We start from the raw sequence: 23,536 nt of genomic DNA on the forward strand, positions 1-23,536 counted from the left end.
ATTCCCAGTCTTTGGGTGTCTGATGACCTGAGTCATCTCACTTTAATTAACCAGCTCTTGTGGTTACCCAATTAACTGTGAGACCAAAGGCTATTTACTTATCAGTTTATCTAATTGGAGCTTCAGATCACAAGGAGACATGAACATGTCAATACACAGGTTATAATAATGCAAAATTTATCCATAGTTAGTCATGCTGTACCAGTCTACACTTAACATGATAGGTGTGATTTCTTAGTAATGAAGAATTAGTAAAGTTTAACTCAGAGAATATATCCAACACCTTAATCCAGCTGTCGGGGCTTGGTTAGCCCCTGAAATAGGTCACAGGTAAAACCCAATGGGTAGGATAAAGTGCTTGGAGTTGTTATGGTGAATGATAATGGAGCATCTTTAAGAAACCAATAGTCCTCAGTGACAAGTGGATGGAGATAAACTGGTCAACGCATTGGTCTGAGGAAGAGACAACACGAGGGTCAATGGCTATCAGTGCTTGGCCATGTTTATGTGGCAGCCAAGTATTTGGATGGAGACCACGTTCTGAGTGGAGTGGGTGACAGCCTGGAACAGAAGGGCAAACAACTGTTTGGGCACAACTCTTAGATGGCTGACCTTCATGGCTGAGAAGTTCCTTCGCCGGTCAAACTCAAACTCCAGCTCCACATATCGGCTGTGGAGGTTGTCCTTGCTCCATCCCACGTAGTCATATCCCGGCCACACTCGGTACTCGTGGCTCTGAGTGAAATCGTCCAGCCCCAGCATTCCATCCGTCAGCTGACCCAGGCCGCTGTAGCTGAGCCTACGCAAAGAAACACCGTCAGTGAGGCTTCAACCTGGTTCCATTCCAGGTGGAAGCAAACCAACTCCCCAGCCACCCACCGCTGAGACAGGCAGATTACAGGAGAAGCTGGTCTCCGACATTTGCCTCAGTTCCTTCAACATCAGCACCCACAATGGGACAGGTCCAGGGCCTGGGGACCAGGGAGGCACTCAAGACACCCCTCACCTACCTACAGATCATTGCTGCATCAGTGGAATGGGAAGTTACAGAACAGTGGAGTGGAGGTAGTTGGCAGGCCGAAGGCCAGTGATGACTGCCAATACTACTCAGAGTTAGGTCCCAGCAATGGAGTCAAGACACAGGCAGGGTGCATCCAAGAAATATTCCCCTTCTTATCCTCAGGCTTATCCTCCTGAAACCTACATCTCCAGCAAGATCCCAATGCCTGCTACTGCAACCACCACGATCCACACCTCAACCCAAACATTCTCTGTCTCGCCCTCCTTCTCGTCTCTCTGCTTCACTCTCAGTTTCTGCTACCTTCAACTCTTCCCTCTCCTACAAATCCACCGCCACCCCCATTTCCCATACTCACCTTCATCATCCAACTGTAAATCATACCACCTCCTTAATCCCACCACTGTCCTCCACTCATATCTTCCTCCCACTACCCCAGAGCCCTACATGGCAGAAACAGGCCCTTCAGCCCATCCTGTCCATGTTTACTATCAAGCAGTGATCCACATTAATCCCATTTACCAGCATTTGCTCCACTGCCTTTTTGTCTTGTTGATTTAAGTGCTTGACACTTTGTAAATGCTAAGAAAATAACCTGCTGATGAGCCTTGGCCTGAAACATCGACTGTTTATATCCCTCCATAGATGCTGCCTGACTTTCTGAATCCCTCCAGCATTTGGTGCATTTGCTTCTATCTGTCTCCAGCACCAAATCAGGCAGTGTGTTCCATGCTCCAATCACCCTTTGGTGGGGTAAAAATTCCTCTGCACATCCACTCTAAATGTTTTAACCCTGACATTAAACCTATGCTTTCTGGTTTTAGACATCTCTGTTCAGACCCACAATGTTCCACTACCCCTAACTACCTGCCCCTCTGTCTCCATACTTCATGTTTCTCTATGTCCTCATCCACAAACACTTGACAGAAATTTAGAAAACCTACAGCACAATTCTGGCCCTTCAGCCCACAAAGTTGTGCTGACCATGTCCCTACCTCAGAAATTTCTAGGCTTACCTACAGCCCTCTATTTTTCTAAGCTTCACGTACCTATCCAGGAGTCTCTTAAAAGACCCTATCGTATCCGCCTCCACCACTGTTGCCGGCAGCCCATTCCATGCACTCACCACTCTCTGAGTAAAAAAACTTATCCCTGACATCTCCTCTGTACCTACTCCCCAGCACCTTAAACCTGTGCCCTCTTGTGGCAACCATTTCAGCCCTTGTGAAGACCTTATTTCTGACGGAAAAAGCAAATTAAAGAGACGTCTGTCTACATCTGACACGTGTGCAGAATGGACACACTGTCCGTCCAAGACCTGCTGTATTGGAGGGGCAATGATCACTCTGATCAGCGTGAGCGTGGGCATGGCCTTTCTAAATCGTCTCGTGTTCAACACGGATAATCACAAGGAACAACTCAGGATGCAGCGGGCCTTTCAATATCTCTGCAGTGTGCAGAAGGACCAGCATTAATACTAATCATGCCTGTAAAAAGTCAGCAAAAACAGGTAGAAGCACTGTTTGCTTAATACTGTGAAACAGAAACATGAGCTTACTTGGAGTCCTGGAAACCATCATATGTAGAGTCATTGAGATAGACGATGGCTGACCCTGGTTTTCCAATGGTTTGTCCCACAGGACCACGATACGAATAGAGACCATCTAGGCACAGATAACAATGATCATGAGGTCCATAGAAACAGTTACATAAATCCTGGGCTTATGCTACCATATTTCTCGCACAGATGCAGGGACAAAGACTACTTGCTGTCCAGCCACCTTTTTCATTGAATTACCTCTTGTAGGCTGTATCATCCAAGGTGGTAGTGAGCTGTGCCACCCTTGAGAAAACAGCAGTGAGCTGTCTTCCTGAACTGCTGCAGTACTTCGAATGAAGGTGCAGTGCTGATGGGGAGGGATTTGCAGAATTTACAGCGTTAATGAAAGACCAGTGCTATATTTGAAAATGAGGACGGTGAATAACCTTGAGGGAAAGCTGCAGGTGGTGATAGCCGAATCAGGTTTATTATCACTGACATACTGTACGTTGTGGAATTTGTAGTCATTCTCGGTGATAGAGACTACAGGTTTGGGAGGTGCAGTCAGAGAGTCCAGTATATTTCGTAAACGCTGCTCACTGCAGAAAGGTGAATGAATGTTTAGAGAGATTGACTGGGTGCCCGTCAAGCAGCTGCTCTGTCCTGGATGACATTGAACCTGTGGAGAGTTGGATGTATTGCACTTCACCGAGTGGCTGGAAGCTTGCGGCATCGTGCAAGGTGCTGACATTGTAGGCTGGAGGACCTGTTTCTGTGCTGTTCTGTTCAATGTATGTCCAGGTGGAAATTATTATATCATACTCCTGAGATGTACTTAATTGATGACAGAAAGACTTTGGGGTTTGGGTAGGTGAGTTACTTGGCACAGGATATCCAGACTCCGACTTGCTGAAGCCACAGTGTTTATGATGCTCTTCCAATTGAGTTTGTGCTCAGTGATGTCAAACCCCCTGCCCCGTATTTTTGGGGCGTCAGAAATACAAATACAATTTAAGTCAAGATCTGGTGATGACACTCTCTTGTTGGAAATGGTCACTGCCTGGCACAATGTTACTTGCCCCTTATCAATTCATTCCTGAATGTCATTGAGGTCTTGCTATCTGCAGGGATCGTCAACGAACATGAAAACCAAAAAACCATAGAGTCAAAAATACCAGAAACCCTCAGCAGCATGGGAAATTGGATGCAAAATTGGCTTGGAAATGGGACACAGTGGATGATAGTGGTGGGATGTTTTGTGATTGGAAACATGACCAGAGATGTACTGTGGGAATCAGTGCTGAGACCCTTGTAGTTATGAGGGAGGACTGGATAGTCTGGGTTTGTTTTCCTTAGAACAGAGGAGGCTGATAGAGATGTACAAAATGATGAGGGGAACAGATAAAGGGATTGTGAAAAACTGTTTCCCATGGAAGAGGAATCCAAGATCATAAGGGATACATTTAAAGAGGTGTAGAGGGGATCTGAGGAAGTCTGAAGAGGAGATGGAGGTAGAGACTCTCACAATATTACTTAAGTATCTGCATCAGTACTTGAATTGTCAAAGCTGAGCAAGCAATGTACTGTTAAACAGGATGAATGTACATGGATACTTGATGGTAAAGACATGGGCTGAGAACCTAGTTCTGCACTCTATGACTCTACACTATCACTCCACTTCCAATCCCTCATCTATAGACATAACAACTCTCTCTCACAGTCACGGTCCCCAGTTAGTTACGACTGACTAGCAATGACCAGAATGTGAAATTCCTTTGATGGGAAGTTTCACAACCAGGCATGGGAGGGAGTGCAAAGAACGAACAGATGTGCATTTAATCTTGCCCAGGGCTCCAGTGAAAATGACGAATGCCGGCACAGTTGTGAAGCCCTGTGCAGCCAAATAGTCTCGTCACAATTACCTTCAAAAGGAGTGGGAAAATAACAGTGAATCCAACCAGTCTTCCTGGAGATGCAACAGGAGAGGGAAGAAGAGCAGGGATTGAGTTATAGCAATTGTGTGAAATACGAAGACGTGTAAATTCCATGTAAAACAAATAGCCGTGAACTGTTGCACGGAACCACACACCCCTGGTAACAGGTTGAGAACTGGTGTTGGTGAAAAACCCCCTCCTGTTTCCTAATCTTCCCAGTACAACGCACACCAAGGGAACATCAGGCAAACCCCGGGACCTACCGGTCCAGGCACAGCCATAGAGCTCAACCCTCATGCACACGCTGACAAGCTGATCAGTCACTGGGATCACCCGCACATATCGGGCTATGATAGGAGGCCGCAGGTCCTTGAGAACGATGTCATAAGTATTGACGTTTCCTGTGATGACCTGCAGGTGGAAAGAAGTTCCAGAGATTATATTGATCATCGACTGTGGACAAGGTAGGCGCCCACACTGAAGAGAGTCAAATGTGAGCTTTGTATGTACCAGAATCAGGTTTAATATCACTGACATCTGTTGTGAAATTTGTTGTTTTGCTGCAACAGTACAGTGCAATACATTTTAATGCAATGCAATATAAATATGCAAAAAGAGAGCAAATATAGTGAGGTAGTCAGGGTCAGGGCCAGACAATTGATTGGGAACATGAGAAGTGTCATGGTTGTATGTGGGAAGGGACTGAACCAAAGAGGATAGAATGGAGCCGAGGTATGAGGACATGAGTTCAGTGGACAGAACCATCAGGCAAAGACAATGGGCCGACCCAGACAGTCATGTTTGTGGATCTTGGGTGAGAGGTAGAAGTGAGCAGTGCGAGGAATGGATGGGAGTTGATGAGATCTGTGATCATGTCGGGGTCAGTTTTCTGATAGTCCTGAGTGTGATCCTCTTTGAGGTGCAGCTACAAGGAGATGTCTTGGCTTCAGCAAGGTCGAGACAAAAGCATCCCCTTTGTCTGCGAGGTTGGCAATGGTGCGGAGAGAGTGGAGGAAAGTGCGTTCTGAAGGGGTACGGCTCGAGGAGGAGAGAGGAGTGCAGAAGCTGAGCTGGTTGGTGTCTCATTGGCAATCTGAGATGTGCAGACAGAGAACCAGAACGGGGTGTCCAAGAAGAAGAAGAGAGTTAGAGATGGCGGAAGGTGTCATAAGTACGGGGTGTGGAATCCTTGCCAGAGAAGTGGGTTTGGAGACGGAGGTGACAGAAGAAGAGCTTGGCATCATGGTGGGTGTGGAACTCACTGAAGTGTGGGTGAAGGGGGACGAAGGTAAGGTTCTCGTTGAGGACATAACGTTCTGCTTCAGGGAGGGGAAGCTTGAGGAAATGGTGAAGACATGGCAAAGAATAGAGGGGGAAGAAAGTTGGTGATGCCAGAGGAGAGAGGAGGGAAAGAATGTTCAAGCAGGTGGGGTGGGAACAAGATGGAGGCTCTGTGGACTCATGAGGTAGCGGCGGAGCCTGAGAGACCAGGGCAGGGTGATGGGGAGGGTGAACCTGGGGTGGGGGGGGGGCCCAGCAGCAGCGAGGAAAGTCTCAGCCAATGTCCAGGCTGTAGCCAGAGCTAGAGGCTGCACAGTTATGATCTGAAGGCATTGGTGGTGGTGGAATCTGAGATCTCGATCCACTCAGGGTTATTGCAACTTGGGTTGGTGACAACTGTGTTACTGGTCCGGAGGCATCCAGGGCCGTTGGAGCCATTGAGATCTGGGGTCTGGGTGGGAGGCAGCAGGAACCATGGTCTGGGGGCATCAGGACTGTCGGAAACAGAGTTGGAAACGGGCGATCTTCCAATCCTTTCTGGACATGAGGAAGGCAATGAACTGGAGGTTGAAGGTGTGGACTGGTGTAGGATGAAATGTTGGAGAAGTCTGTGACAGGCAGAGGAGAGAGAGGCCCAGAACTGTGGCAGAAACTTAGACAGGGTCACCAGATATCTCTGCACAGCGGTAAGGGTAGATCATAGGATTCAGAGGGAGAAACCATGGGAGAATCAGTCAATCTAGCTTAAGTATCTGGGTCCAAACCAAGAGATCTGAAAATGGAGCTGGAAGCCATGTGGAACAAGATGGCGGTGAAGACAAGTTCCCAGGAAGGATACGTGGCTGTGGTAATGAGTCCGGGTAAGTACCTAGTCGAAGAGTTAGAGGGCATCAGAGATCACAGAGGGGGAGCAATGAGAGAGTCTAGATCACTTATATACATAGATTGAGCGTATGTCCATAAAGTAACGCTAGGCATACAAGTGTCTGTACGTAAGAAAACCGTGGTAGTTGAGGGTGTGGAGAGGAGGTTTATTGGGTGGGGTTGTTAATTGGCCTTAATGCTTGGGAAAAGTAACTGTTTCTGAGTCTGGTGGTCCTGGCGTGGACGCTATGTAGCCTCCTCCCTGATGACTCACTACTTAATATGCTTCCCTTGAGTAATTCCTGTGCCACTGAGCAAATGGTAATCTGGCATGCGTTGTCTAAAAGCACATTCAGAAATAATAAGACCATATGACACACTGCAGGAGCAGCCCATTAAGTTTCCTCCATCACAGCCGAATAATCAACACTCAACTCCATTCTCCCGCCTTCTCCCTATAACCTTTGATGCCCTGGCTTATCAAGAACCTATCAAACTCCGCTTTAACTATACTCAATGACGTGGCCTCCACAGCAGTCTATGGCAATGAATTCCTCAGATTCACTGCCCTCTGGCTAAAGAAATTCATCCTCATCTCAGTTCTAAAGGGACATCCCCTTATTCTGAGGCTGTGCCCTCCCTTCTATAAGAAACATCCTCTTCACATCCACTCTATCAAGGCCTTACAGTATTTAATAGGTTTCAATGAGATCCTCCCTCATTCTAAACTCCAGTGAGTGCAGGCCCAAAGCTATCAAACACACCTCACATGTTAACCCTTTCAATACTGAAAAAGAATTCTCGTAAACTATTCTGGGCCTTCTCCAACACCAGCACATCTTTTTTTGGATAAGGGAACCAAATCTGCTCACAATACTCCATGTGGTCTGACCAAATGCCAATGAAGCCTCATCATTAAAACCTTGCTTTTTATATTTTAATCCTTTTAACATTGCATCTGCCTTCATTATTAAATCCTAGGGAATCCTGCATGAGGACTCCGAAGTCCGTTTGCACCTTTGGATTTATGATTTTTCTCCCCGATTAAATATTAGTCTTCATCTTTATTCCTTCAACCAAAATGCGTGACCATGCACTTCCCTACACTGTATTCTAACTCCCAAATTTTTGCCCAATTTCCTAATCTATCCAAGCCCTTCCTCGGACTTCCTCAACACTACCTGCCCCTCCACGTATCTTCATATTGTTCACAAACTTGGCCAAAGTCATCAATTTCTTCATCCAAATCATTGACATATAACATGAAAAGAAGTCGTCCCAACACCAACCCATGTGGAACACCATTTGTCACCAGAGGCCAACCAGAATGAGCCTCCTGCATTCCCAATCTTTGCCTCCTGCCATGCTAGTATTTTTTCTCTAACCTTATCTTGGGCTTTTATCTCGTTAAGTAGCCTCATGTCAAAGGCCTCCTGAAAATCCAAGTACACTACATTCATTGACTTTCCTTTGTCCATCCTGCTTTGAGCAGAAATGTTTCCTAATGACCATAAACAATACACCACAGCTCCTTTACATTGAACTGTTATTTCCTCAAAGAATTCTAACGGACTTGTTAGGCAAAATTTCCCTTTAAGGAAATCATGCTGATTTCAGCCTATTTTATCATGTGCCTCCAAATACCTCCAAACCTCATCCTTAGTAATGGACCCCAACATCTTCCCAATCACTGAAGTCAGGCTAACTGGCCTATAATTTCCTTTCTTTTGCCTCCCTCCCTTCTTAAAGAGTGGAGTGACATTTGCAATTTTCCGGTCCTACTGATTCTTGAAAGATCATTCCTAATTCAAGTACATTTATTATCAAAGAATATATAAATTACACAACCTTGAGATTTGCTTGCTCACAAAGCAGAGCAAGAAATCCGGAAGAACCCACTTAAAAAAAAATTAATGATGCGTTCATAATTTCTTCAGCTACTTCTTTCAAACCCCTGGGGTGTAGTCTATCTGGTCCAGATGACTTATCTACTTTTAAACCCAAACACCATCTGCTTTGTAATTGCAACAAGACTCACTCCTGCCCCTGGACACTCTCAAGTTCCTGGCATACTGCTAATAACTTTCATAGTGAAGATGGATGCAAAATATTCTTAAGTTCATTCACCATTTCTTTGTCCCCCGTTCTCCAGCATCATTTTCCAGCATTCCAATATCCACTCCCACGCCTCTTTTCCACTCTATGTAGTATATCTGAAAAACTTTTCTATCCTCTTTAATATTATTGGCTAGCTTACCTTCATATTTCATCTTTGCTCTCCTTATAAGTTTTTTTAATTGCCTTCTGTAGGTTTTTAATAGCTTCCCAATCCTCTAACTTCCCACTAAATTTTGATCTAATGAGTTTAGGAAACAGAATTTGAATGGGTAGACATGGGCAGGTTTTTGAAGAGGATGACAGAACGAATTTAAAACACACTATTAAAAATTAGCATTACTGCAAGAAATTATCTGAGCACCTTCAGTGTCAGTGTCTGCATTGTGAAATTATTTCATCACCTTGCTGTCATCTGAAATAGCTCCACAGAAATACAAGGCAATACAAAAGCAGGCAACTGGACTATAGGAAGCAGGCTCCTCACCTGCTGACCCCACCGATCCTTCCAGGAGATCCAGCGTGTCCCATCCCGGCTGTACTCCAGTTTGTAAGCGCGAGCAAATTCGTTCCCACTTCCGAAGGCGTGCCGCCCCTGTGTGCCCAGCAGCGTGATGAAAGTGAGGACGTGGAGGTCAATCTGAAGATACTCTGTACTGTCTGGATGCAGAAGGTCGACTGGACACCAGGCTCCATCCCCTTCATCCTTTTCCAGCCTGAAAACCAATGAGGGGCACTCTTGTCTATGGTGTAAGCGAGCCATCTGCGAGAGGCAGCTGGGACCGGGTTAACTCAACACGGTTCGGCATGGCCAAGATGCCCTGTTTCCATGCAGTAATTGTTATATGGTTATAGGAGCCAGTAATGCTTAGCATGAACTGAGTTAGCAGTGAGGAGGGTACTGCAATATCCCGCATGCAGGAGGTGGGAAAGTACAGCTTTCGCTATCTGAACCCAGCTGCAGGAAGCCATAGGCACCGTATGAGACAACATGAAATTGGAGCAGGTTAAGCCATTTGACCCTTCAAGCCTGCTGCAACATCTATCAAGATTACGGCTGATGTTTTAACCACCAGCACAACTCCCACATCCCTCGATTTCCTTACGGTGTCAATCACGCTTTGAGTGAACTCAGTGACCAAACCTCCATAGCCCTCTGGGGTAGAAAATTACAGTCATTCATCACTCTGAGTAAACTAATGTCTTTCCTAGAAGGACAACCCCTTTTTCCAAAGCTGTCGTTTCTCCAGCATGTCAGATACATGAGAATTTTGTAACTTCAATGAGGATTCTTCTCATTCTTCAGAACTCTAAAGAATGCATTCTCACCTACTCAATACTCCTCACGCAGAAAATTTGCCACCTACAAAGCTATATAACACTTTTATAGCACTCCTCTGTAGCAAGTGCACCTTTTAGAACCATAGAACATTACAGCACAGAAACAGGCCCTTCGGCCCTTCTTGGCTGTGCCGAACCATTTTTCTGCCTAGTCCCACTGACCTGCTCCAGGACCATGTCCCTCCATACCCCTCTCATCCATGTACCTGTCCAAGTTTTTCTTAAATGTTAAAAATGAGCCTGCATTCACCACTTCATTTGGCAGCTCATTCCACACTCCCACCACTCTCTGTGTGAAGAAGCCCCCCCTCTAATGTTCCCTTTAAACTTCTCCCCCTTCACCCCTAACCCATGTCCTCTGGTTTTCTTCTTCCCTAGTCTCAGTGGAAAAAGCCTGCTTGCATTCACTCTATCTATACCCATCATAATTTTATATACCTCTATCAAATCTCCCCTCAGTCTTCTACACTCCAGGGAATAAAGTCCTAAACTATTCAACCTTTCTCTGCAACTCAGTTTCTCAAGTCCCGGCAACATTCTTGTAAACCTTTTCTCCACTCTTTCAACCTTATTAATATCCTTCCTGTAATTAGGTGACCAAAACTGCTCACAATTCTTCAAATTCAGCCTCACCAATGTCTTATACAACCTCACCATAACATTCCAACTCTTTTACTCAATACTTTTATTTATAAAGGCCCATGTACCAAAAGCTCTCTTTACGACCTTATCTACCTGTGACACCATTTTTAGGGAATTATGTATCTGTAGTCCTAGATCGCTCTGTTCTACTACACTCTTCAGTGTCCTACCATTTACCTTGTATGTTCTGCCTTGGTTTGTCCTTCCAAAGTGTAATACCTCTCACTTTTGTTTAGGCAAAGAAACCAAAATTGTGCACAATATTCTCATCATAGTCTTAACTAGGCTCTAAATTGCTGCTGGGACACAGGCAAGGTGTCTGGTGTCAGAAGAGCAGCAAATATTTGAGAAGGTTGGTGGGGTATTTACAGGCCAGTGAGAGTTAGGGCAGTGGTAATGAAATTATTGGAGAAAATTCTGAGGAACAAGATTGCTCTTGGAATTTATCACAAGTAGTCAGTATGGTTTTGTGAGTGGAGATACCTTCTCATCAGATTGAATTTTTCAGAGGCAACAACATACAAGGACAAAGTGATTGATGGATAGACTTGGATTTCACTAAGACCTTTGATGAGGTGCCATATGGGAAACAAGTCTAAAAGGTTAGAGCCCAAAGGAAGGGCCAAACAAGTTGACAAATTGGATGCAGAACTAGCTTGATAACAGGAGACACAGGGTGATGATGAAAGATTGACTTGTGTGATCTTAAGTTATGATGATGTACAACTGAGATTAGGACGTACGTTTAGTAAGTTTGCAGATGCTGTGAAAGTTGGTGGTGTCATTGACAGTGATGATAATAACTTCCAGTCACCACACTGAATGTAGTGTATGGGATGGAGCATTTCAGTTAGGAGGAGAGACTAGGAAGGCTGGTGTGCTTTGCCTGGAGTGCAGGAGGCTGAGGGAATCCTGAGAGAGCTATGCAAATTCATGAAGGACTTTGATCCAGAAGCTGGTTGAATATTAAAAGCATAGGTTTGGAGGAAGGGGGTATGAGGTGCAGAGGAGTTGGAGAGTTTTCTTTACTCAGACGACAGTTGGAATCAGGAATGCAATGCCTGAGGGTGTGGTGAGGCAAATACTAATAAGTGTTTTATATCTAGAACAGCACACACACTGCCAAGAACTTGAAGGTTACAAATCAAATATTACTAGCCAAAGGGCCTGTTTCTGTCATCTGTATCTTGTTATTGTCTTGTTTCCTTGACAATAGACAATGGTTAGACTTAAGCCTTTAACAGGAGAAAAACTGTGATGTGTTAACTTTCCTGAGGTGGGCAGGATGGCACTACATTTGGAGTAAAGTGCAGAGTTTTCGGTGCCTTATCTAAGTGAGCATCAGCTGACATTGGAGAGGGTCCTGAGGAGGTTTACAAAAATGATCCCCAGAATGAAAGGGTTAATATACGAGGAGAGTTTGATTGCTGTGGGTGAACTTGCTGGAATTGGGGTGGTGGGGTGGAATCTGACTGAAGCGTACTGAATATTGAAGGGGCTGGACAGAGTGCACATGGAGGAGGTGTTTCCATTAGTGGGAGTGTCTAGGCACAACCTTAGATTATTAGAAAGATGCCCCATTAGAACAGGAGGAATTTCTTTTGCCAGAAATGGTGAATCTGTACAATTCATTGCCACAGATGACTATAGAGGCCAAATCATTTGGTATATTTAAAGCAGAAGTTGATAGGTTCTTAATTAGTAAGGCCAAAGGTTAAGGAGTTAAAGCAGGATAATGGGGTTGTGAAGGAAAATAAATCAGTCATGTTTGAATGGGGAATGGCCTAATTCTGCTCCACTCAGTCCACTTTAGCCAATGGTGTCCTCATTCCATCTAGTTACATTAAACATAGCTGCTTCTGACTCAGGTTTTCTTCAAGTTTGAAGTTATTTATCAAACCTGCCTCATTAGTATTTACCACTTCCAAGACAACTTTCTCCTCACCAACTCCATAATCTCTTGCTGCAGGAAACTATCTCAAATGTTCTCTATAAATTTATCATTATGATCCTTTTAAACTCACATAATTACATGAAGATTACAGCAAACCATGTTTATTGCATCATTCCCCTGCCAATATTTATTTATATACTTTCCTACCATGTGGCTGCTTTTTGGAGATCATGGTATTCCAGCCATTGTCTTCTTTCCCATATTATTTATTTACCTCCTCTCAACATCTCTGATTCTATATCATCTTTTACAATTGTACTTCTTTCATTTCTTGCTCAAGTGCTACCCTATGACTTTTCCTTACCTCTTGTCCTTTCTAAAGGACAAATATTACATTAACCCACACAAAATGCTGGAGGCACTCAACAGACCAGGCAGCATCTGTGGAGAAGAGTAAACAGTCAACCTTTTGGGCTGAGACCCTTCCTCAAGATTGGAAAGGGAGAGGAGAAGTCAGAGTAAGAAGGTGGGGAGAGAGGCAGAAGAAGTACAAGGTGATAAGTGAAACAGAGAGAGGGGGAAGGTGTGAAGTAAAGGGCTGGGAAGTTAATTGGTAAAGAGACAAAGGGCTGGAGAAAGGGGAATCAATTTCCCAGCTCTCTACTTAACCTCTTCCTCCTCTCCCAATTTCACCTATCATCTGCCAGCTTGTACTTCTTCTGCCCCCCCCCCTCACCTTCCTGCTCTGACTTCTCCCCTTCCTTTCCAGTGCTGATGAAGGGTCTCACCCTGAAACGTCGACTGTTTACCCTTTTCCATAGATGCTGCCTGGCCTGCTGAAATCCTTCAGCATTTTGGCAATGTTTCTTTGGATTGCCAGCATCTGCAGATTTTCTTGAAATATTACGTTAAGGCAGAGTTTTGCTAAATTTGTTCTCTGAAAGACCATGAGTACCTGGGAACTCTAGTCCTTGAGGATTAAGGCAGAAATAGGCAGATGTGTGATAAGCAGTAGAGTGAATGGTTGCCACGACTACACACATAGATGCAGAGCTAACAATCAAATCAGGCATGAACTGATAGAATGGAGGAGCAGGCACAAGCACTTGACTGAGCTGCTCCTCCTAACTTGTCTGCCTGGATGTGCTCGGCAATGATTATGAAGCAGGAACCCACAGATGTGGCTGGACATGCAATGAACATTAGCGCAATTAAATCATATCGCATTTGTTGCAATGAGGAACAATTAGTGAGATTAGATCCCATAGTTGAAATGGTTACAACCAAATGATGTGGCTTGTGAAGGGGGTGGTTATAGTAGGAATGGGAATAGGAGTAGGTAAGGTGAGGGGTGGGGGGGGGAAAGACTGACACAATCTGTATGCAAACCAGGGCAACCACTGATAACCAGCTGCGGAACTGTACCTGCCAAACTGAGCCGCGGTTGATTTGTACCATTCGTTGGAGGCGGTGATGTCTTCATCTGGGATCGTGCCATCCTGCATTCCCAATGCATAGCGGCATAGGCCTGTAGGTTATAACAATAAAGTACAGCTGAGTAATGGGCAAATTGGCAATAGGACAACTGAAAAACTCCACATAGAATAAACCCCAATGAGTCAAAAATGCACAATGTGCCATTTACTCCAGGGTTATTTAGATAATCACTGAAACTTTTAGCACAGCAGGGGTCATTTGGTACATCTTGACAATGCCACTTTCAAGATGGGAAGACACATCCAAGTGGACATTAACAGGGAGCGCAATCCGCATCATTTCAATAGTTTCAACCGAGTTTGACTGATAATCCTGAGCTCTATTTTCAGGATAGGAGAGGGAACCAGTCAGCCACGCATCTGTTGTCAGGAAATTATATGAAACTATAATTTTCTTCATTACTTGAGTGGATATCAATCTGAATTTGCATTGGAATTATTTAAATCTCACATCCATCCTATGCGCGAGGGAGTAAAAAATCTTTGCGTTATGACGCTGCCGCAATGTGCAGACATGTGAATTTATAAGGCTTAACGGCTTGTAGAAAGAAGCTGTCCCTTTGCTCTCTAATAATAAAGCCAGCATTTAATGTCCAGCCTTAGTTACTCCCAAGGAGGTCCTGGCTTGACAGCTGCAGCCTCAGGTAGCCTCAGCTACTTTCCTAGACCTGTCAGATAGCATGCTTTTGACAAGGCAGCGAAAGAACAGCAACAGATTTCCACGTCAAGGCCCTTTTCCAGATCTCAAGTAAACTCTAAGGAGCACTTTGCCGTCAGCTAAACATGTGAACCGGAGCTTGCAGCCAGAAAGCCTTGGGATCAGGTGCACATGTTGCTTGTGGTAGATGATGGATGGTAAAGGTGTCTGATGAATGTAATGGTTGGTGCAGATATGGTGGTGGTGTGCACGGTTGGCAGTAGGGCTCACGTCATGTATTCCTGGAATTCCCTAGAGCTCTCATACCCTTTATCACAATTCCACGCAGGAAAGAGGCAGTGTTCCCTATCCCTCCGATCTCTGTTCCTCTTGGTAGGAAAGGGCATGGACTCAGAAGATGCTGTTGAAGGAGTCTAGATGGGTGCTGCAGCATTTGGTTTACCTGGTTTAGGACAGAGCTGTAGTACACAAACTGTGGCGGCAGCCAGTGTTTCAAATGGTGTATGGAGTGCTAATCAAACTTGGGACTTATTTTCTCTTTCTCTAGCTAATTTTTGAACTAGTGTTATTATTTTATTTTGTGCATCTGTCAATTATGTTTGTCCACATCCCTAAATATATGGTGGTGCTGCTACAAAAAGCAGACTTGGCATTTTACCTGATGTATTATACTTAGCTTTCCAGAAGGCATTTAGTACGGTGCTGCTATTATGCAAAGTAAAAGCTGACGGTGGAAGAGGTAACATATTGCTGTATACAGAAGATTGGCTGGTTAACAGAGTGTAGGCATGAATGGGTTTTCCAAGTTCGTAAACTGCAGTAGGTGATGTGCCACAGGGATCAGTGTCAGAACCTCAACTCCTTGTTGTTAATGTTAATGACTTGGATGAAGGTACTGAAGCTATAATTGCCAAATATGCTGAAATGCATAGGCAAGTGGGAGAGTTTGTGATAGGACAGAAGGAGACTACAAAGGGCTATAGATAAAATGAGTGTGTGGATGAAGAGCTTGCATTTTCAAGTGAACAATCTCAATTTCCTGGGTGTCAACATCTCTGAGGATCTATCCTGGGCCCAGCATATTGATGCAGTTACAAAGAAGGCAAGACCGCGGCTGTATTTCATTAGGCAATTGAGGAGATTTGGCACGTCACCAAAGACATTTGCAAATTTCTACAGAAGTACCGTGGAGAGCGTTCTATCTGGTTGCATGACCATCTGGTATTGGGGTGAAGGGGGCGCGAGCACTGCACAGGATCAAAATAGGCTGTAGAAAGTTGTAAGCTCAGTCAGCTCCATCACGGGCACCAGCCTCCCCAGCATCCAGGGCAACTTCAAGGAGCAATGATTCAAAAAGGCAGCATCCATCATTAGGCACCCCCATCACCCAGGACATGCCCTCTTCTTATTGCTACTATCAGGGAGGAGGGACAGAAGCCTGAAGGCACACAGTCTAATGATTCAGGAACCTATTCTTCCCCTCTGTCATCAGATTTCTTAATGGATATTGAACTCATGAGGAATACCTCACCACTTTTTTTGCACTACTTAATTTATACTTCTTATCATAATTTACAGTTATTATTATGTATTGCAATGTACTGCTACCACATAATAAATTTATCGACATATGCAAGTGATAATAAACCCAATTCTGATTCACATGGAGCTCAGCTTGGGGAAATATGAAGTCTGTATATTGGCAGGGAAAATATCAATAAATACTTTCTGTAGATAGTAACACTATGAGGTGAAGAGGGACCCAAACTGGGAACATTTACATTTATTGCAAGGGCTAACTGAAAATAAAGGTAAGGAAGTTATCTTTCTGCTCTAGGAACCGCAGGCGTTCAGAACAGTGAGAGTGGGTTTAAAGAGGTCTTGTCAGAGAGGGAGCGGAGAGAATGTTTCTCCTTGGAGTCAAGGTCACTGTTTAAAAACAAGGTTGAGATGAGGTAAATGTTCTCTTTCGGAGTCGGGTACCTTTGGAATGCTCGTCCCAAAGACAGATGAAGGCATGGTTTTTGAATATTTGACCATATTTAAGGCAGAGGTAGATAGGTGCCTGATAAGTAAGTGGGGATGGGCGAGGTGAAAGGTTCCTGAAGGTGGATAGTTAGACAGTGATATAGAGTTGAGTTTGCAATTGGATCAGCCATGACTTTATTGAAAGGTGAAGCAGGTTCCAGAGCCTTAGCAGTTTACACCATCGCCTAATTCACACATGGCAGCAGCGAGGGCACAGAATATACTCCAAGGGTAGGTGAGTACCTTCAAGCCCATCACCAAGCATAGTTTGATGGTGCCAGGAGAGTGAAGGTCCTGAAGGAAGCAGCCGCCAGACTGGGCCTGCTTGAGGAGAGGTAAGCTAATAAGAACTGATGCTTACCAGTTTCCTTATTGCTGAGAGATCTGGCTATGACTGCACTGGTAAGCGTGTCCACAACACTGAAGTGGGTGCAGGTAAGTGCTGCATTCAAGAGCTGCTGTGGGACATTACCAGCAGCCAAAATCTATGGCTATAATCTTATCACTGTCAAGGTAAGAAGAAACCCTGGTTGAACAAAACAAGTGAAGGGTAAATGCAAGCAGACTTTTTCCACTGAGGTTGTGTGAGACTAGAACTAGAGGCCATGGGCTAAGTACAAAAGGTGAAATATTTATGAGGAACAAGAGGGGGAGCTTCTTCATTCAGAAGGTGATGAGCATGTGGAGCGAGCTGGTGGATATGGGTTCAATTTCAACATTTAAGAGAAGTTTAGATATATACAAGGATGGGAGTGATTTGGAGGGCTATCGTCCAGGTGCAGGTTGATGGGATTAGGCAGATTAACAACTCAGCACAGACTAGATGGGCCAAAAAGCCTGTTTTGGTGCTGCAGTACTCTACGACTAAGTAATTGGTAAGATGGTAGCGCATTTAGATGCAGTGGCCTCTCTGGGCCCAAACAAGGGCGCGATTGTTCATTCTTTATGTCTTTTTTACGATTGCAGGATATTGCTTGATGTTCAGAGCATTAAATATGGCGGGGTTACCCCACTAGTGAGTTGCTGGATAGCAATGAAGCTGGACTTTTTGTGCACTGGGTTGCAGCCACACAGCAGGTGCAAGATCCAAGAAGCAGTGGAAATGATAGGCTTGGACATTTGTCTTGTGATTGCAAAGCCCTGTGGGGAATTGGTAATGTAGAATACTGCGAGTCCGACTCGCTGGCACATTGGAAAGATTGATGGCGGGGGAGCCGCATTGCTTTGGTTGTTGCGTGGGTGTGACCTCATGCCTTGGTGTCGCCTGTTGCGGTCACCGATGAAGGAGACACCAGAGCTGGCTGTGTGCTGCTGGATTCTTTACTAGGTTGGGGCTGGCCCGTCCCATGGTTGCTGCTCTCCAGTACTCGCTCCCAGGAAGACAAGATGGACTGCGCTCGTCTAAGGTTGCACTTGTGATGGGTGTGTTCTTGCTCAGGGACAACATCCATGCACCAACAATCTACAGGCCATGACACTCAGTGATTTGAGCTTTAATATTATTATTTTATATACTTTTTAACAGTGTTTTTCTGCTATTATAATTGTACATGCCAGGTGCTGTATATGTCTGCTGGTATTGCACCTTGGCCCCACAAGAAAGTTGTTTTGTTTCACTGTATTCCTGCATATGGTTGAATGACTAACCTGAACTTGAACACTGGGAGCTGCACTAGATGCACCTGAAAATGAAGTGCCAATTCTTGAAGCTGCAATATATAACCTCAATGGAGAATTCAACAAGAAATCAACAAAGTTAAGCAATTCCACAATCAACAGATTTGATCAAAACTCCGCCAGTCTGCTGTATCCAATACCTCTCAGGGACTTGTTGAGTATCCCAGCTTCAATAATGGTCAAGCTAAACACCGATCTACAAATGATGAGGCCAGAATATATGCAAGTATGTCCATTCAGAAGTGCTCAGCATTCTCCTGAGCTCACCCTGGCAGAAGTCAATCTGTAACCAGTCTGATTTATCCCAAGTGATGCGACATAGCTGAAAACATGAGATGTATCTGAGGCATTCAGCTGTAAGTGCTGAAAGTTTGTGCTCTGTAACCAGTCTGATTTATCCCAAGTGATGCGACATAGCTGAAAACATGAGATGTATCTGAGGCATTCAGCTGTAAGTGCTGAAAGTTTGTGCTCTGGAACCAGTCTGATTTATCCCAAGTGATGCGACATAGCTGAAAACATGAGATGTATCTGAGGCATTCAGCTGTAAGTGCTGAAAGTTTGTGCTCTGGAACCAGCTGGCTTGTGTCTAAGCACTTTTAGAAGAGTCACATCACTGGCAATTTGCCAGTAATGAGGAAAACAGCTTGGATACATCTGGCCAAATCCAATATGGCCAATTACCACCCCATCAAACTATTACAAAGCAATGAAACTTTCAAGGCAGAGAGCAATAAAGAAAATAGAACACTACAGCACAGAAGCCCTTCAGCCCATCTAGATGTGCTGAATATTAACCTGCCTAGTCCCATCAACCTGCACCCATTCTTTAGCTCTCCTATCCACGTATCCACCCATATTTCTGTTAAATGTTGATGGGAGCTCGTTCCACACTCACCGCCGTCTGACTGAAGAAGTTCCCCCTCATGTTCCCCCTTAAACATTTCACCTTTCACCAATTCAATTCAACAGCATACACCTAACAATAATCTGTCAAATCAAAGGACATAGTGCAAGAGGTAACGTGCTGCTGCATACAAAACACTGGCTAGTTAACAGAGCAGGCATGAATGGGTTTTTCAAGTTAATGAGATGTAATGGTTGGTGTGCCACATAGATCCATGTAGAGCCTCAACTCTTTACAATTCATGACAATGAATTTGAGTTTTGCCCTGACCCACTCAGCTTAACATTCTTGGCCCAAACATGGTCCAAGCAAAGTACCAAGTTCCAAAGACCAGATTGTCTTTGGAAGCAAAGAGGTTAGAGACAAGATCTGGTCTGCACCTGGGCTGCACTGGAACCAATGTCCTAGGGGGAGCGTTTGCTACTGCTGTTCAGGAGGCTTTAAACTAATGTGGCAGGGGGATGGGAACAAGTGCAGAGAGACAGAGGGGTGTAAAATGAGGGTAGAAGCAAAAAGTAGTAAGGTGAAAAGTAAAAGTGGCAGGCAGGCGAATCCAGGGCAAAAAGCAAAAACAGCCACTTTTCAACATAATTGTATAAGGGCTAAGAGTGTTGTAAAAACAAGCCTGAAGGCTTTGTGTGTCAATGCGAGGAGCATTTGTAACAAGGTGGATGAATTGAATGTGCAAATAGTTATTAATGAATATGATATAGTTGGGATCACAGAGACATGGCTCCAGGGTGACCAAGGATGGGAGCTCAACATCCAGGGATATTCAATATTCAGGAGGGATAGACAGGAAAGAAAAGGAGGTGGGGTAGCGTTGCTGGTTAGAGAGGAGATTAACGCAATAGAAAGGAAGGACATTAGCCTGGAGGATGTGGAATCGATATGGGTAGAGCTGCATAACACTAAGGGGCAGAAAACGCTGGTGGGAGTTGTGTACAGGCCACCTAACAGTAGTAGTGAGGTTGGGGATGGCATTAAAGAGGAAATTAGAAAAGCGTGCAATAAAGGAACAGTATTTATAATGGGTGACCTCAATCTACATATAGATTGGGTGAACCAAATTGGTAAGGGTGCTGAGGAAGAGGATTTCTTGGAATGTATGCGGGATGGTTTTCTGAACCAACATGTCGAGGGACCAACTAGAGAGCAGGCCATTCTAGATTGGGTATTGAGCATTGAGGAAGAGTTAGTTAGCAATCTTGTCGTGCGAGGCCCTTTGGGTAACAGTGACCATAACATGGTGGAATTCTTCATTAAGATGGAGAGTGGCTTAGTTAATTCAGAAACAAAGGTTCTGAACTTAAAGAAGGGTAACTTTGAAGGTATGAGACGTGAATTAGCTAAGATACTTAATGATACTTAAAGGGTTGACGGTGGATATGCAATGGCAAGCATTTAAAGATCACATGGATGAACTACAACAATTGTTCATCCCAGTTTGGCAAAAGAATAAACCAGGGAAGGTAGTGCACCTGTGGCTGACAAGGGAAATTAGGGATAGTATCAAGTCCAAAGAAGAAACATATAAATTAGCAAAAAAAAAGCGGCACACCTGAGGACTGGGAGAAATTCAGAGACCAGCAGAGGAGGACAAAGGGCTTAATTAGGAAAGAGAAAAAAGATTATGAGAGAAAGCTGGCAGGGAACATAAAAACTCACTGTAAAAGCTTTTATAGATATGTGAAAAGAAAAAGATTGGTCAAGACAAAGGTAGGTCCTTTACAGTCAGAAGCAGGTGAATTGATCATAGGGAACAAAGACATGGCAGACCAATTGAATAACTACTTTGGTTCTGTCTTCACTGAGGAGGACATAAATAATCTTCTGGAAATAGTAAGGGACCGAGGGTCTAGTGAGATGGAGGAACTGAGGGAAATACATGTTAGTAGGGAAGTGGTGTTAGGTAGATTGAAGGGATTAAAGGCAGATAAATCCCCAGGGCCAGATGGTCTGCATCCCAGAGTGCTTAAGGAAGTAGCCCAAGAAATAGTGGATGCATTAGTGATAATTTTTCAAAACTCCTTAAATTCTGGATTAGTTCCTGAGGATTGGAGGGTGGCTAATGTAACCCCACTTTTTATAAAAAAGGAGGGAGAGAGAAACCGGGGAATTTTAGACTGGTTAGTCTGACATCGGTGGTGGGGAAAATGCTAGAGTTGGTTATCAAAGATGTGATAACAGCACATTTGGAAAGAGGTGAAATCATCGGACAAAGTCAGCATGGATTTGTGAAAGGAAAATCATGTCTGACGAATCTTATAAAATTTTTTGAAGATGTAACTAGTAGAGTGGATAGGGGAGAGCCAGTAGATGTGGTATATTTAGATTTTCAAAAGGCTTTTGACAAGGTCCCACACAGGAGATTAGTGTGCAAATTTAAAGCACACGGTATTGGGGGTATGGTATTGATGTGGATAGAGAATTGGTTGGCAGACAGGAAACAAAGAGTGGGAGTAAACGGGATCTTTTCAGAATGGCAGGCAGTGACTAGTGGGGTACCGCAAGGCTCAGTGCTGGGACCCCAGTTGTTTACAATATATATTAATGATTTAGACGAGGGAATTAAATGCAGCATCTCCAAGTTTGCTGATGACACGAAGCTGGACGGCAGTGTTAGCTATGAGGAGGATGCCAAGAGGATGCAGGGTGACTTGGATAGGTTAGGTGAGTGGGCAAATTCATGGCAGATGCAATTTAATGTGGATAAATGTGAGGTTATCCACTTTGGTTGCAAGAACAGGAAAACAGATTATTATCTGAACGGTGGCCGATTAGGAAAAGGGGAGATGCAACGAGACCTGGGTGACATTGTACACCAGTCATTGAAGGTGGGCATGCAGGTACAGCAGGCAGTGAAAAAGGCAAATGGTATGTTGGCATTCATAGCGAAAGGATTTGAGTGTAGGAGCAGGGAGGTTCTACTGCAGTTGTGCAAGGCCTTGGTGAGACCGCACCTAGAGTATTGTGTGCAGTTTTGGTCCCCTAATCTGAGGAAAGACATTCTTGCCATAGAGGGAGTACAGAGAAGGTTCACCAGATTGATTCCTGGGATGGCAGGACTTTCATATGAAGAAAGACTGGATCGACTAGGCTTATACTCACTGGAATTTAGAAGATTGAGGGGGGATCTTATTGAAACATATAAAATTCTAAAGGGATTGGACAGGCTAGATGCAGGAAGATTGTTTCCGACGTTGGGGAAGTCCAGAACGAGGGGTCACAGTTTAAGGATAAAGGGGAAGCCTTTTAGGACCGAGATGAGGAAAATCTTCACACAGAGAGTGGTGAATCTGTGGAATTCTCTGCCACAGGAAACAGTTGAGGCCAGTTCATTGGCTATATTTAAGAGGAAGTTAGATATGGCCCTTGTGGCTAAAGGGATCAGGGGGTATGGAGAGAAAGCAGGTACAGGGTTCTGCGTTGGATGATCAGCCATGATCATACTGAATGATCGAAGGGCCGACTGGCCTACTCTTGCACCTATTTTCTATGTTTCTATGTTTCTAAGATAGAATTCTTAGGCTTAAGTTACACCTTGCACAAGGAAGTAGCTTGTAGTTATTGAAGGACATCACTCCAGTTCCACGACATCACAGGGCAGTGTTCGAAGTCCAACCATCTTCAGCTGCTTCATCAATGAAAGACCTCCCTTTGATCAACTGATGAAAAGTGTGGAATTTTGCTGATGATTGTGATTCCATTCACAATTCCTCAGGTAATGAAGCAGAAGCAAAACTGGTTAATAGTCTCCCAAGGCCTGAAATGTAAAATTCACACCACACAACCCCCATGCAATGAACCACTGAATAAAGATTCTAACCATTCCCTTACCGTTCAACAGCAATACCTACAGAGAAAGGGAGGAGGAACTTGGAACCTTCCATACTTGACATTTTTGTTCGGGTTCAATGTTAATTTTAAATCTGATTGATAGATTTTTGTTAACCAAAGATACAAGGTGATATGAGACATGGACAGATTATGTACGATTAGTTCATAGATCAGACACAAACACATTTTAAACAGCAGAACAAATGTGGAGGACCAAATGTCCTCCTTTCTCTGATAGACTCAAATGAAAAAATATTATACATTCGGTTTCACACTGGAAGCTAGCGTCAATCCACATATA

At 44.3% G+C, this 23,536-nt stretch overlaps 1 protein-coding gene across 4 annotated transcripts in view; it reads right to left on the reverse strand.

Moving 5' to 3' along the window:
• LOC132407656 (discoidin domain-containing receptor 2-like) overlaps positions 1–23,536 on the reverse strand; it is a 104,166-nt gene that overhangs the window by 30,832 nt on the left and 49,798 nt on the right. For 3 of the 4 annotated variants that reach the window (XM_059994454.1, XM_059994456.1, XM_059994455.1), the window contains exons 3-7: positions 14,055–14,157; positions 9,240–9,468; positions 4,756–4,903; positions 2,577–2,682; positions 613–799 (exon numbers count right to left, since the gene is read on the reverse strand). In XM_059994454.1, coding sequence (XP_059850437.1) covers positions 613–799; positions 2,577–2,682; positions 4,756–4,903; positions 9,240–9,468; positions 14,055–14,157 — 773 coding nt within the window. Of the gene's footprint in view, positions 1–612; positions 800–2,576; positions 2,683–4,755; positions 4,904–9,239; positions 9,469–14,054; positions 14,158–22,938; positions 23,115–23,536 lie in introns of all 4 variants that reach the window. The other variant, XM_059994457.1, reaches the window with a different exon arrangement.

This window comes from Hypanus sabinus, chromosome 18, assembly GCF_030144855.1.
Source record: "Hypanus sabinus isolate sHypSab1 chromosome 18, sHypSab1.hap1, whole genome shotgun sequence".
NCBI lineage: Eukaryota > Metazoa > Chordata > Chondrichthyes > Myliobatiformes > Dasyatidae > Hypanus > Hypanus sabinus.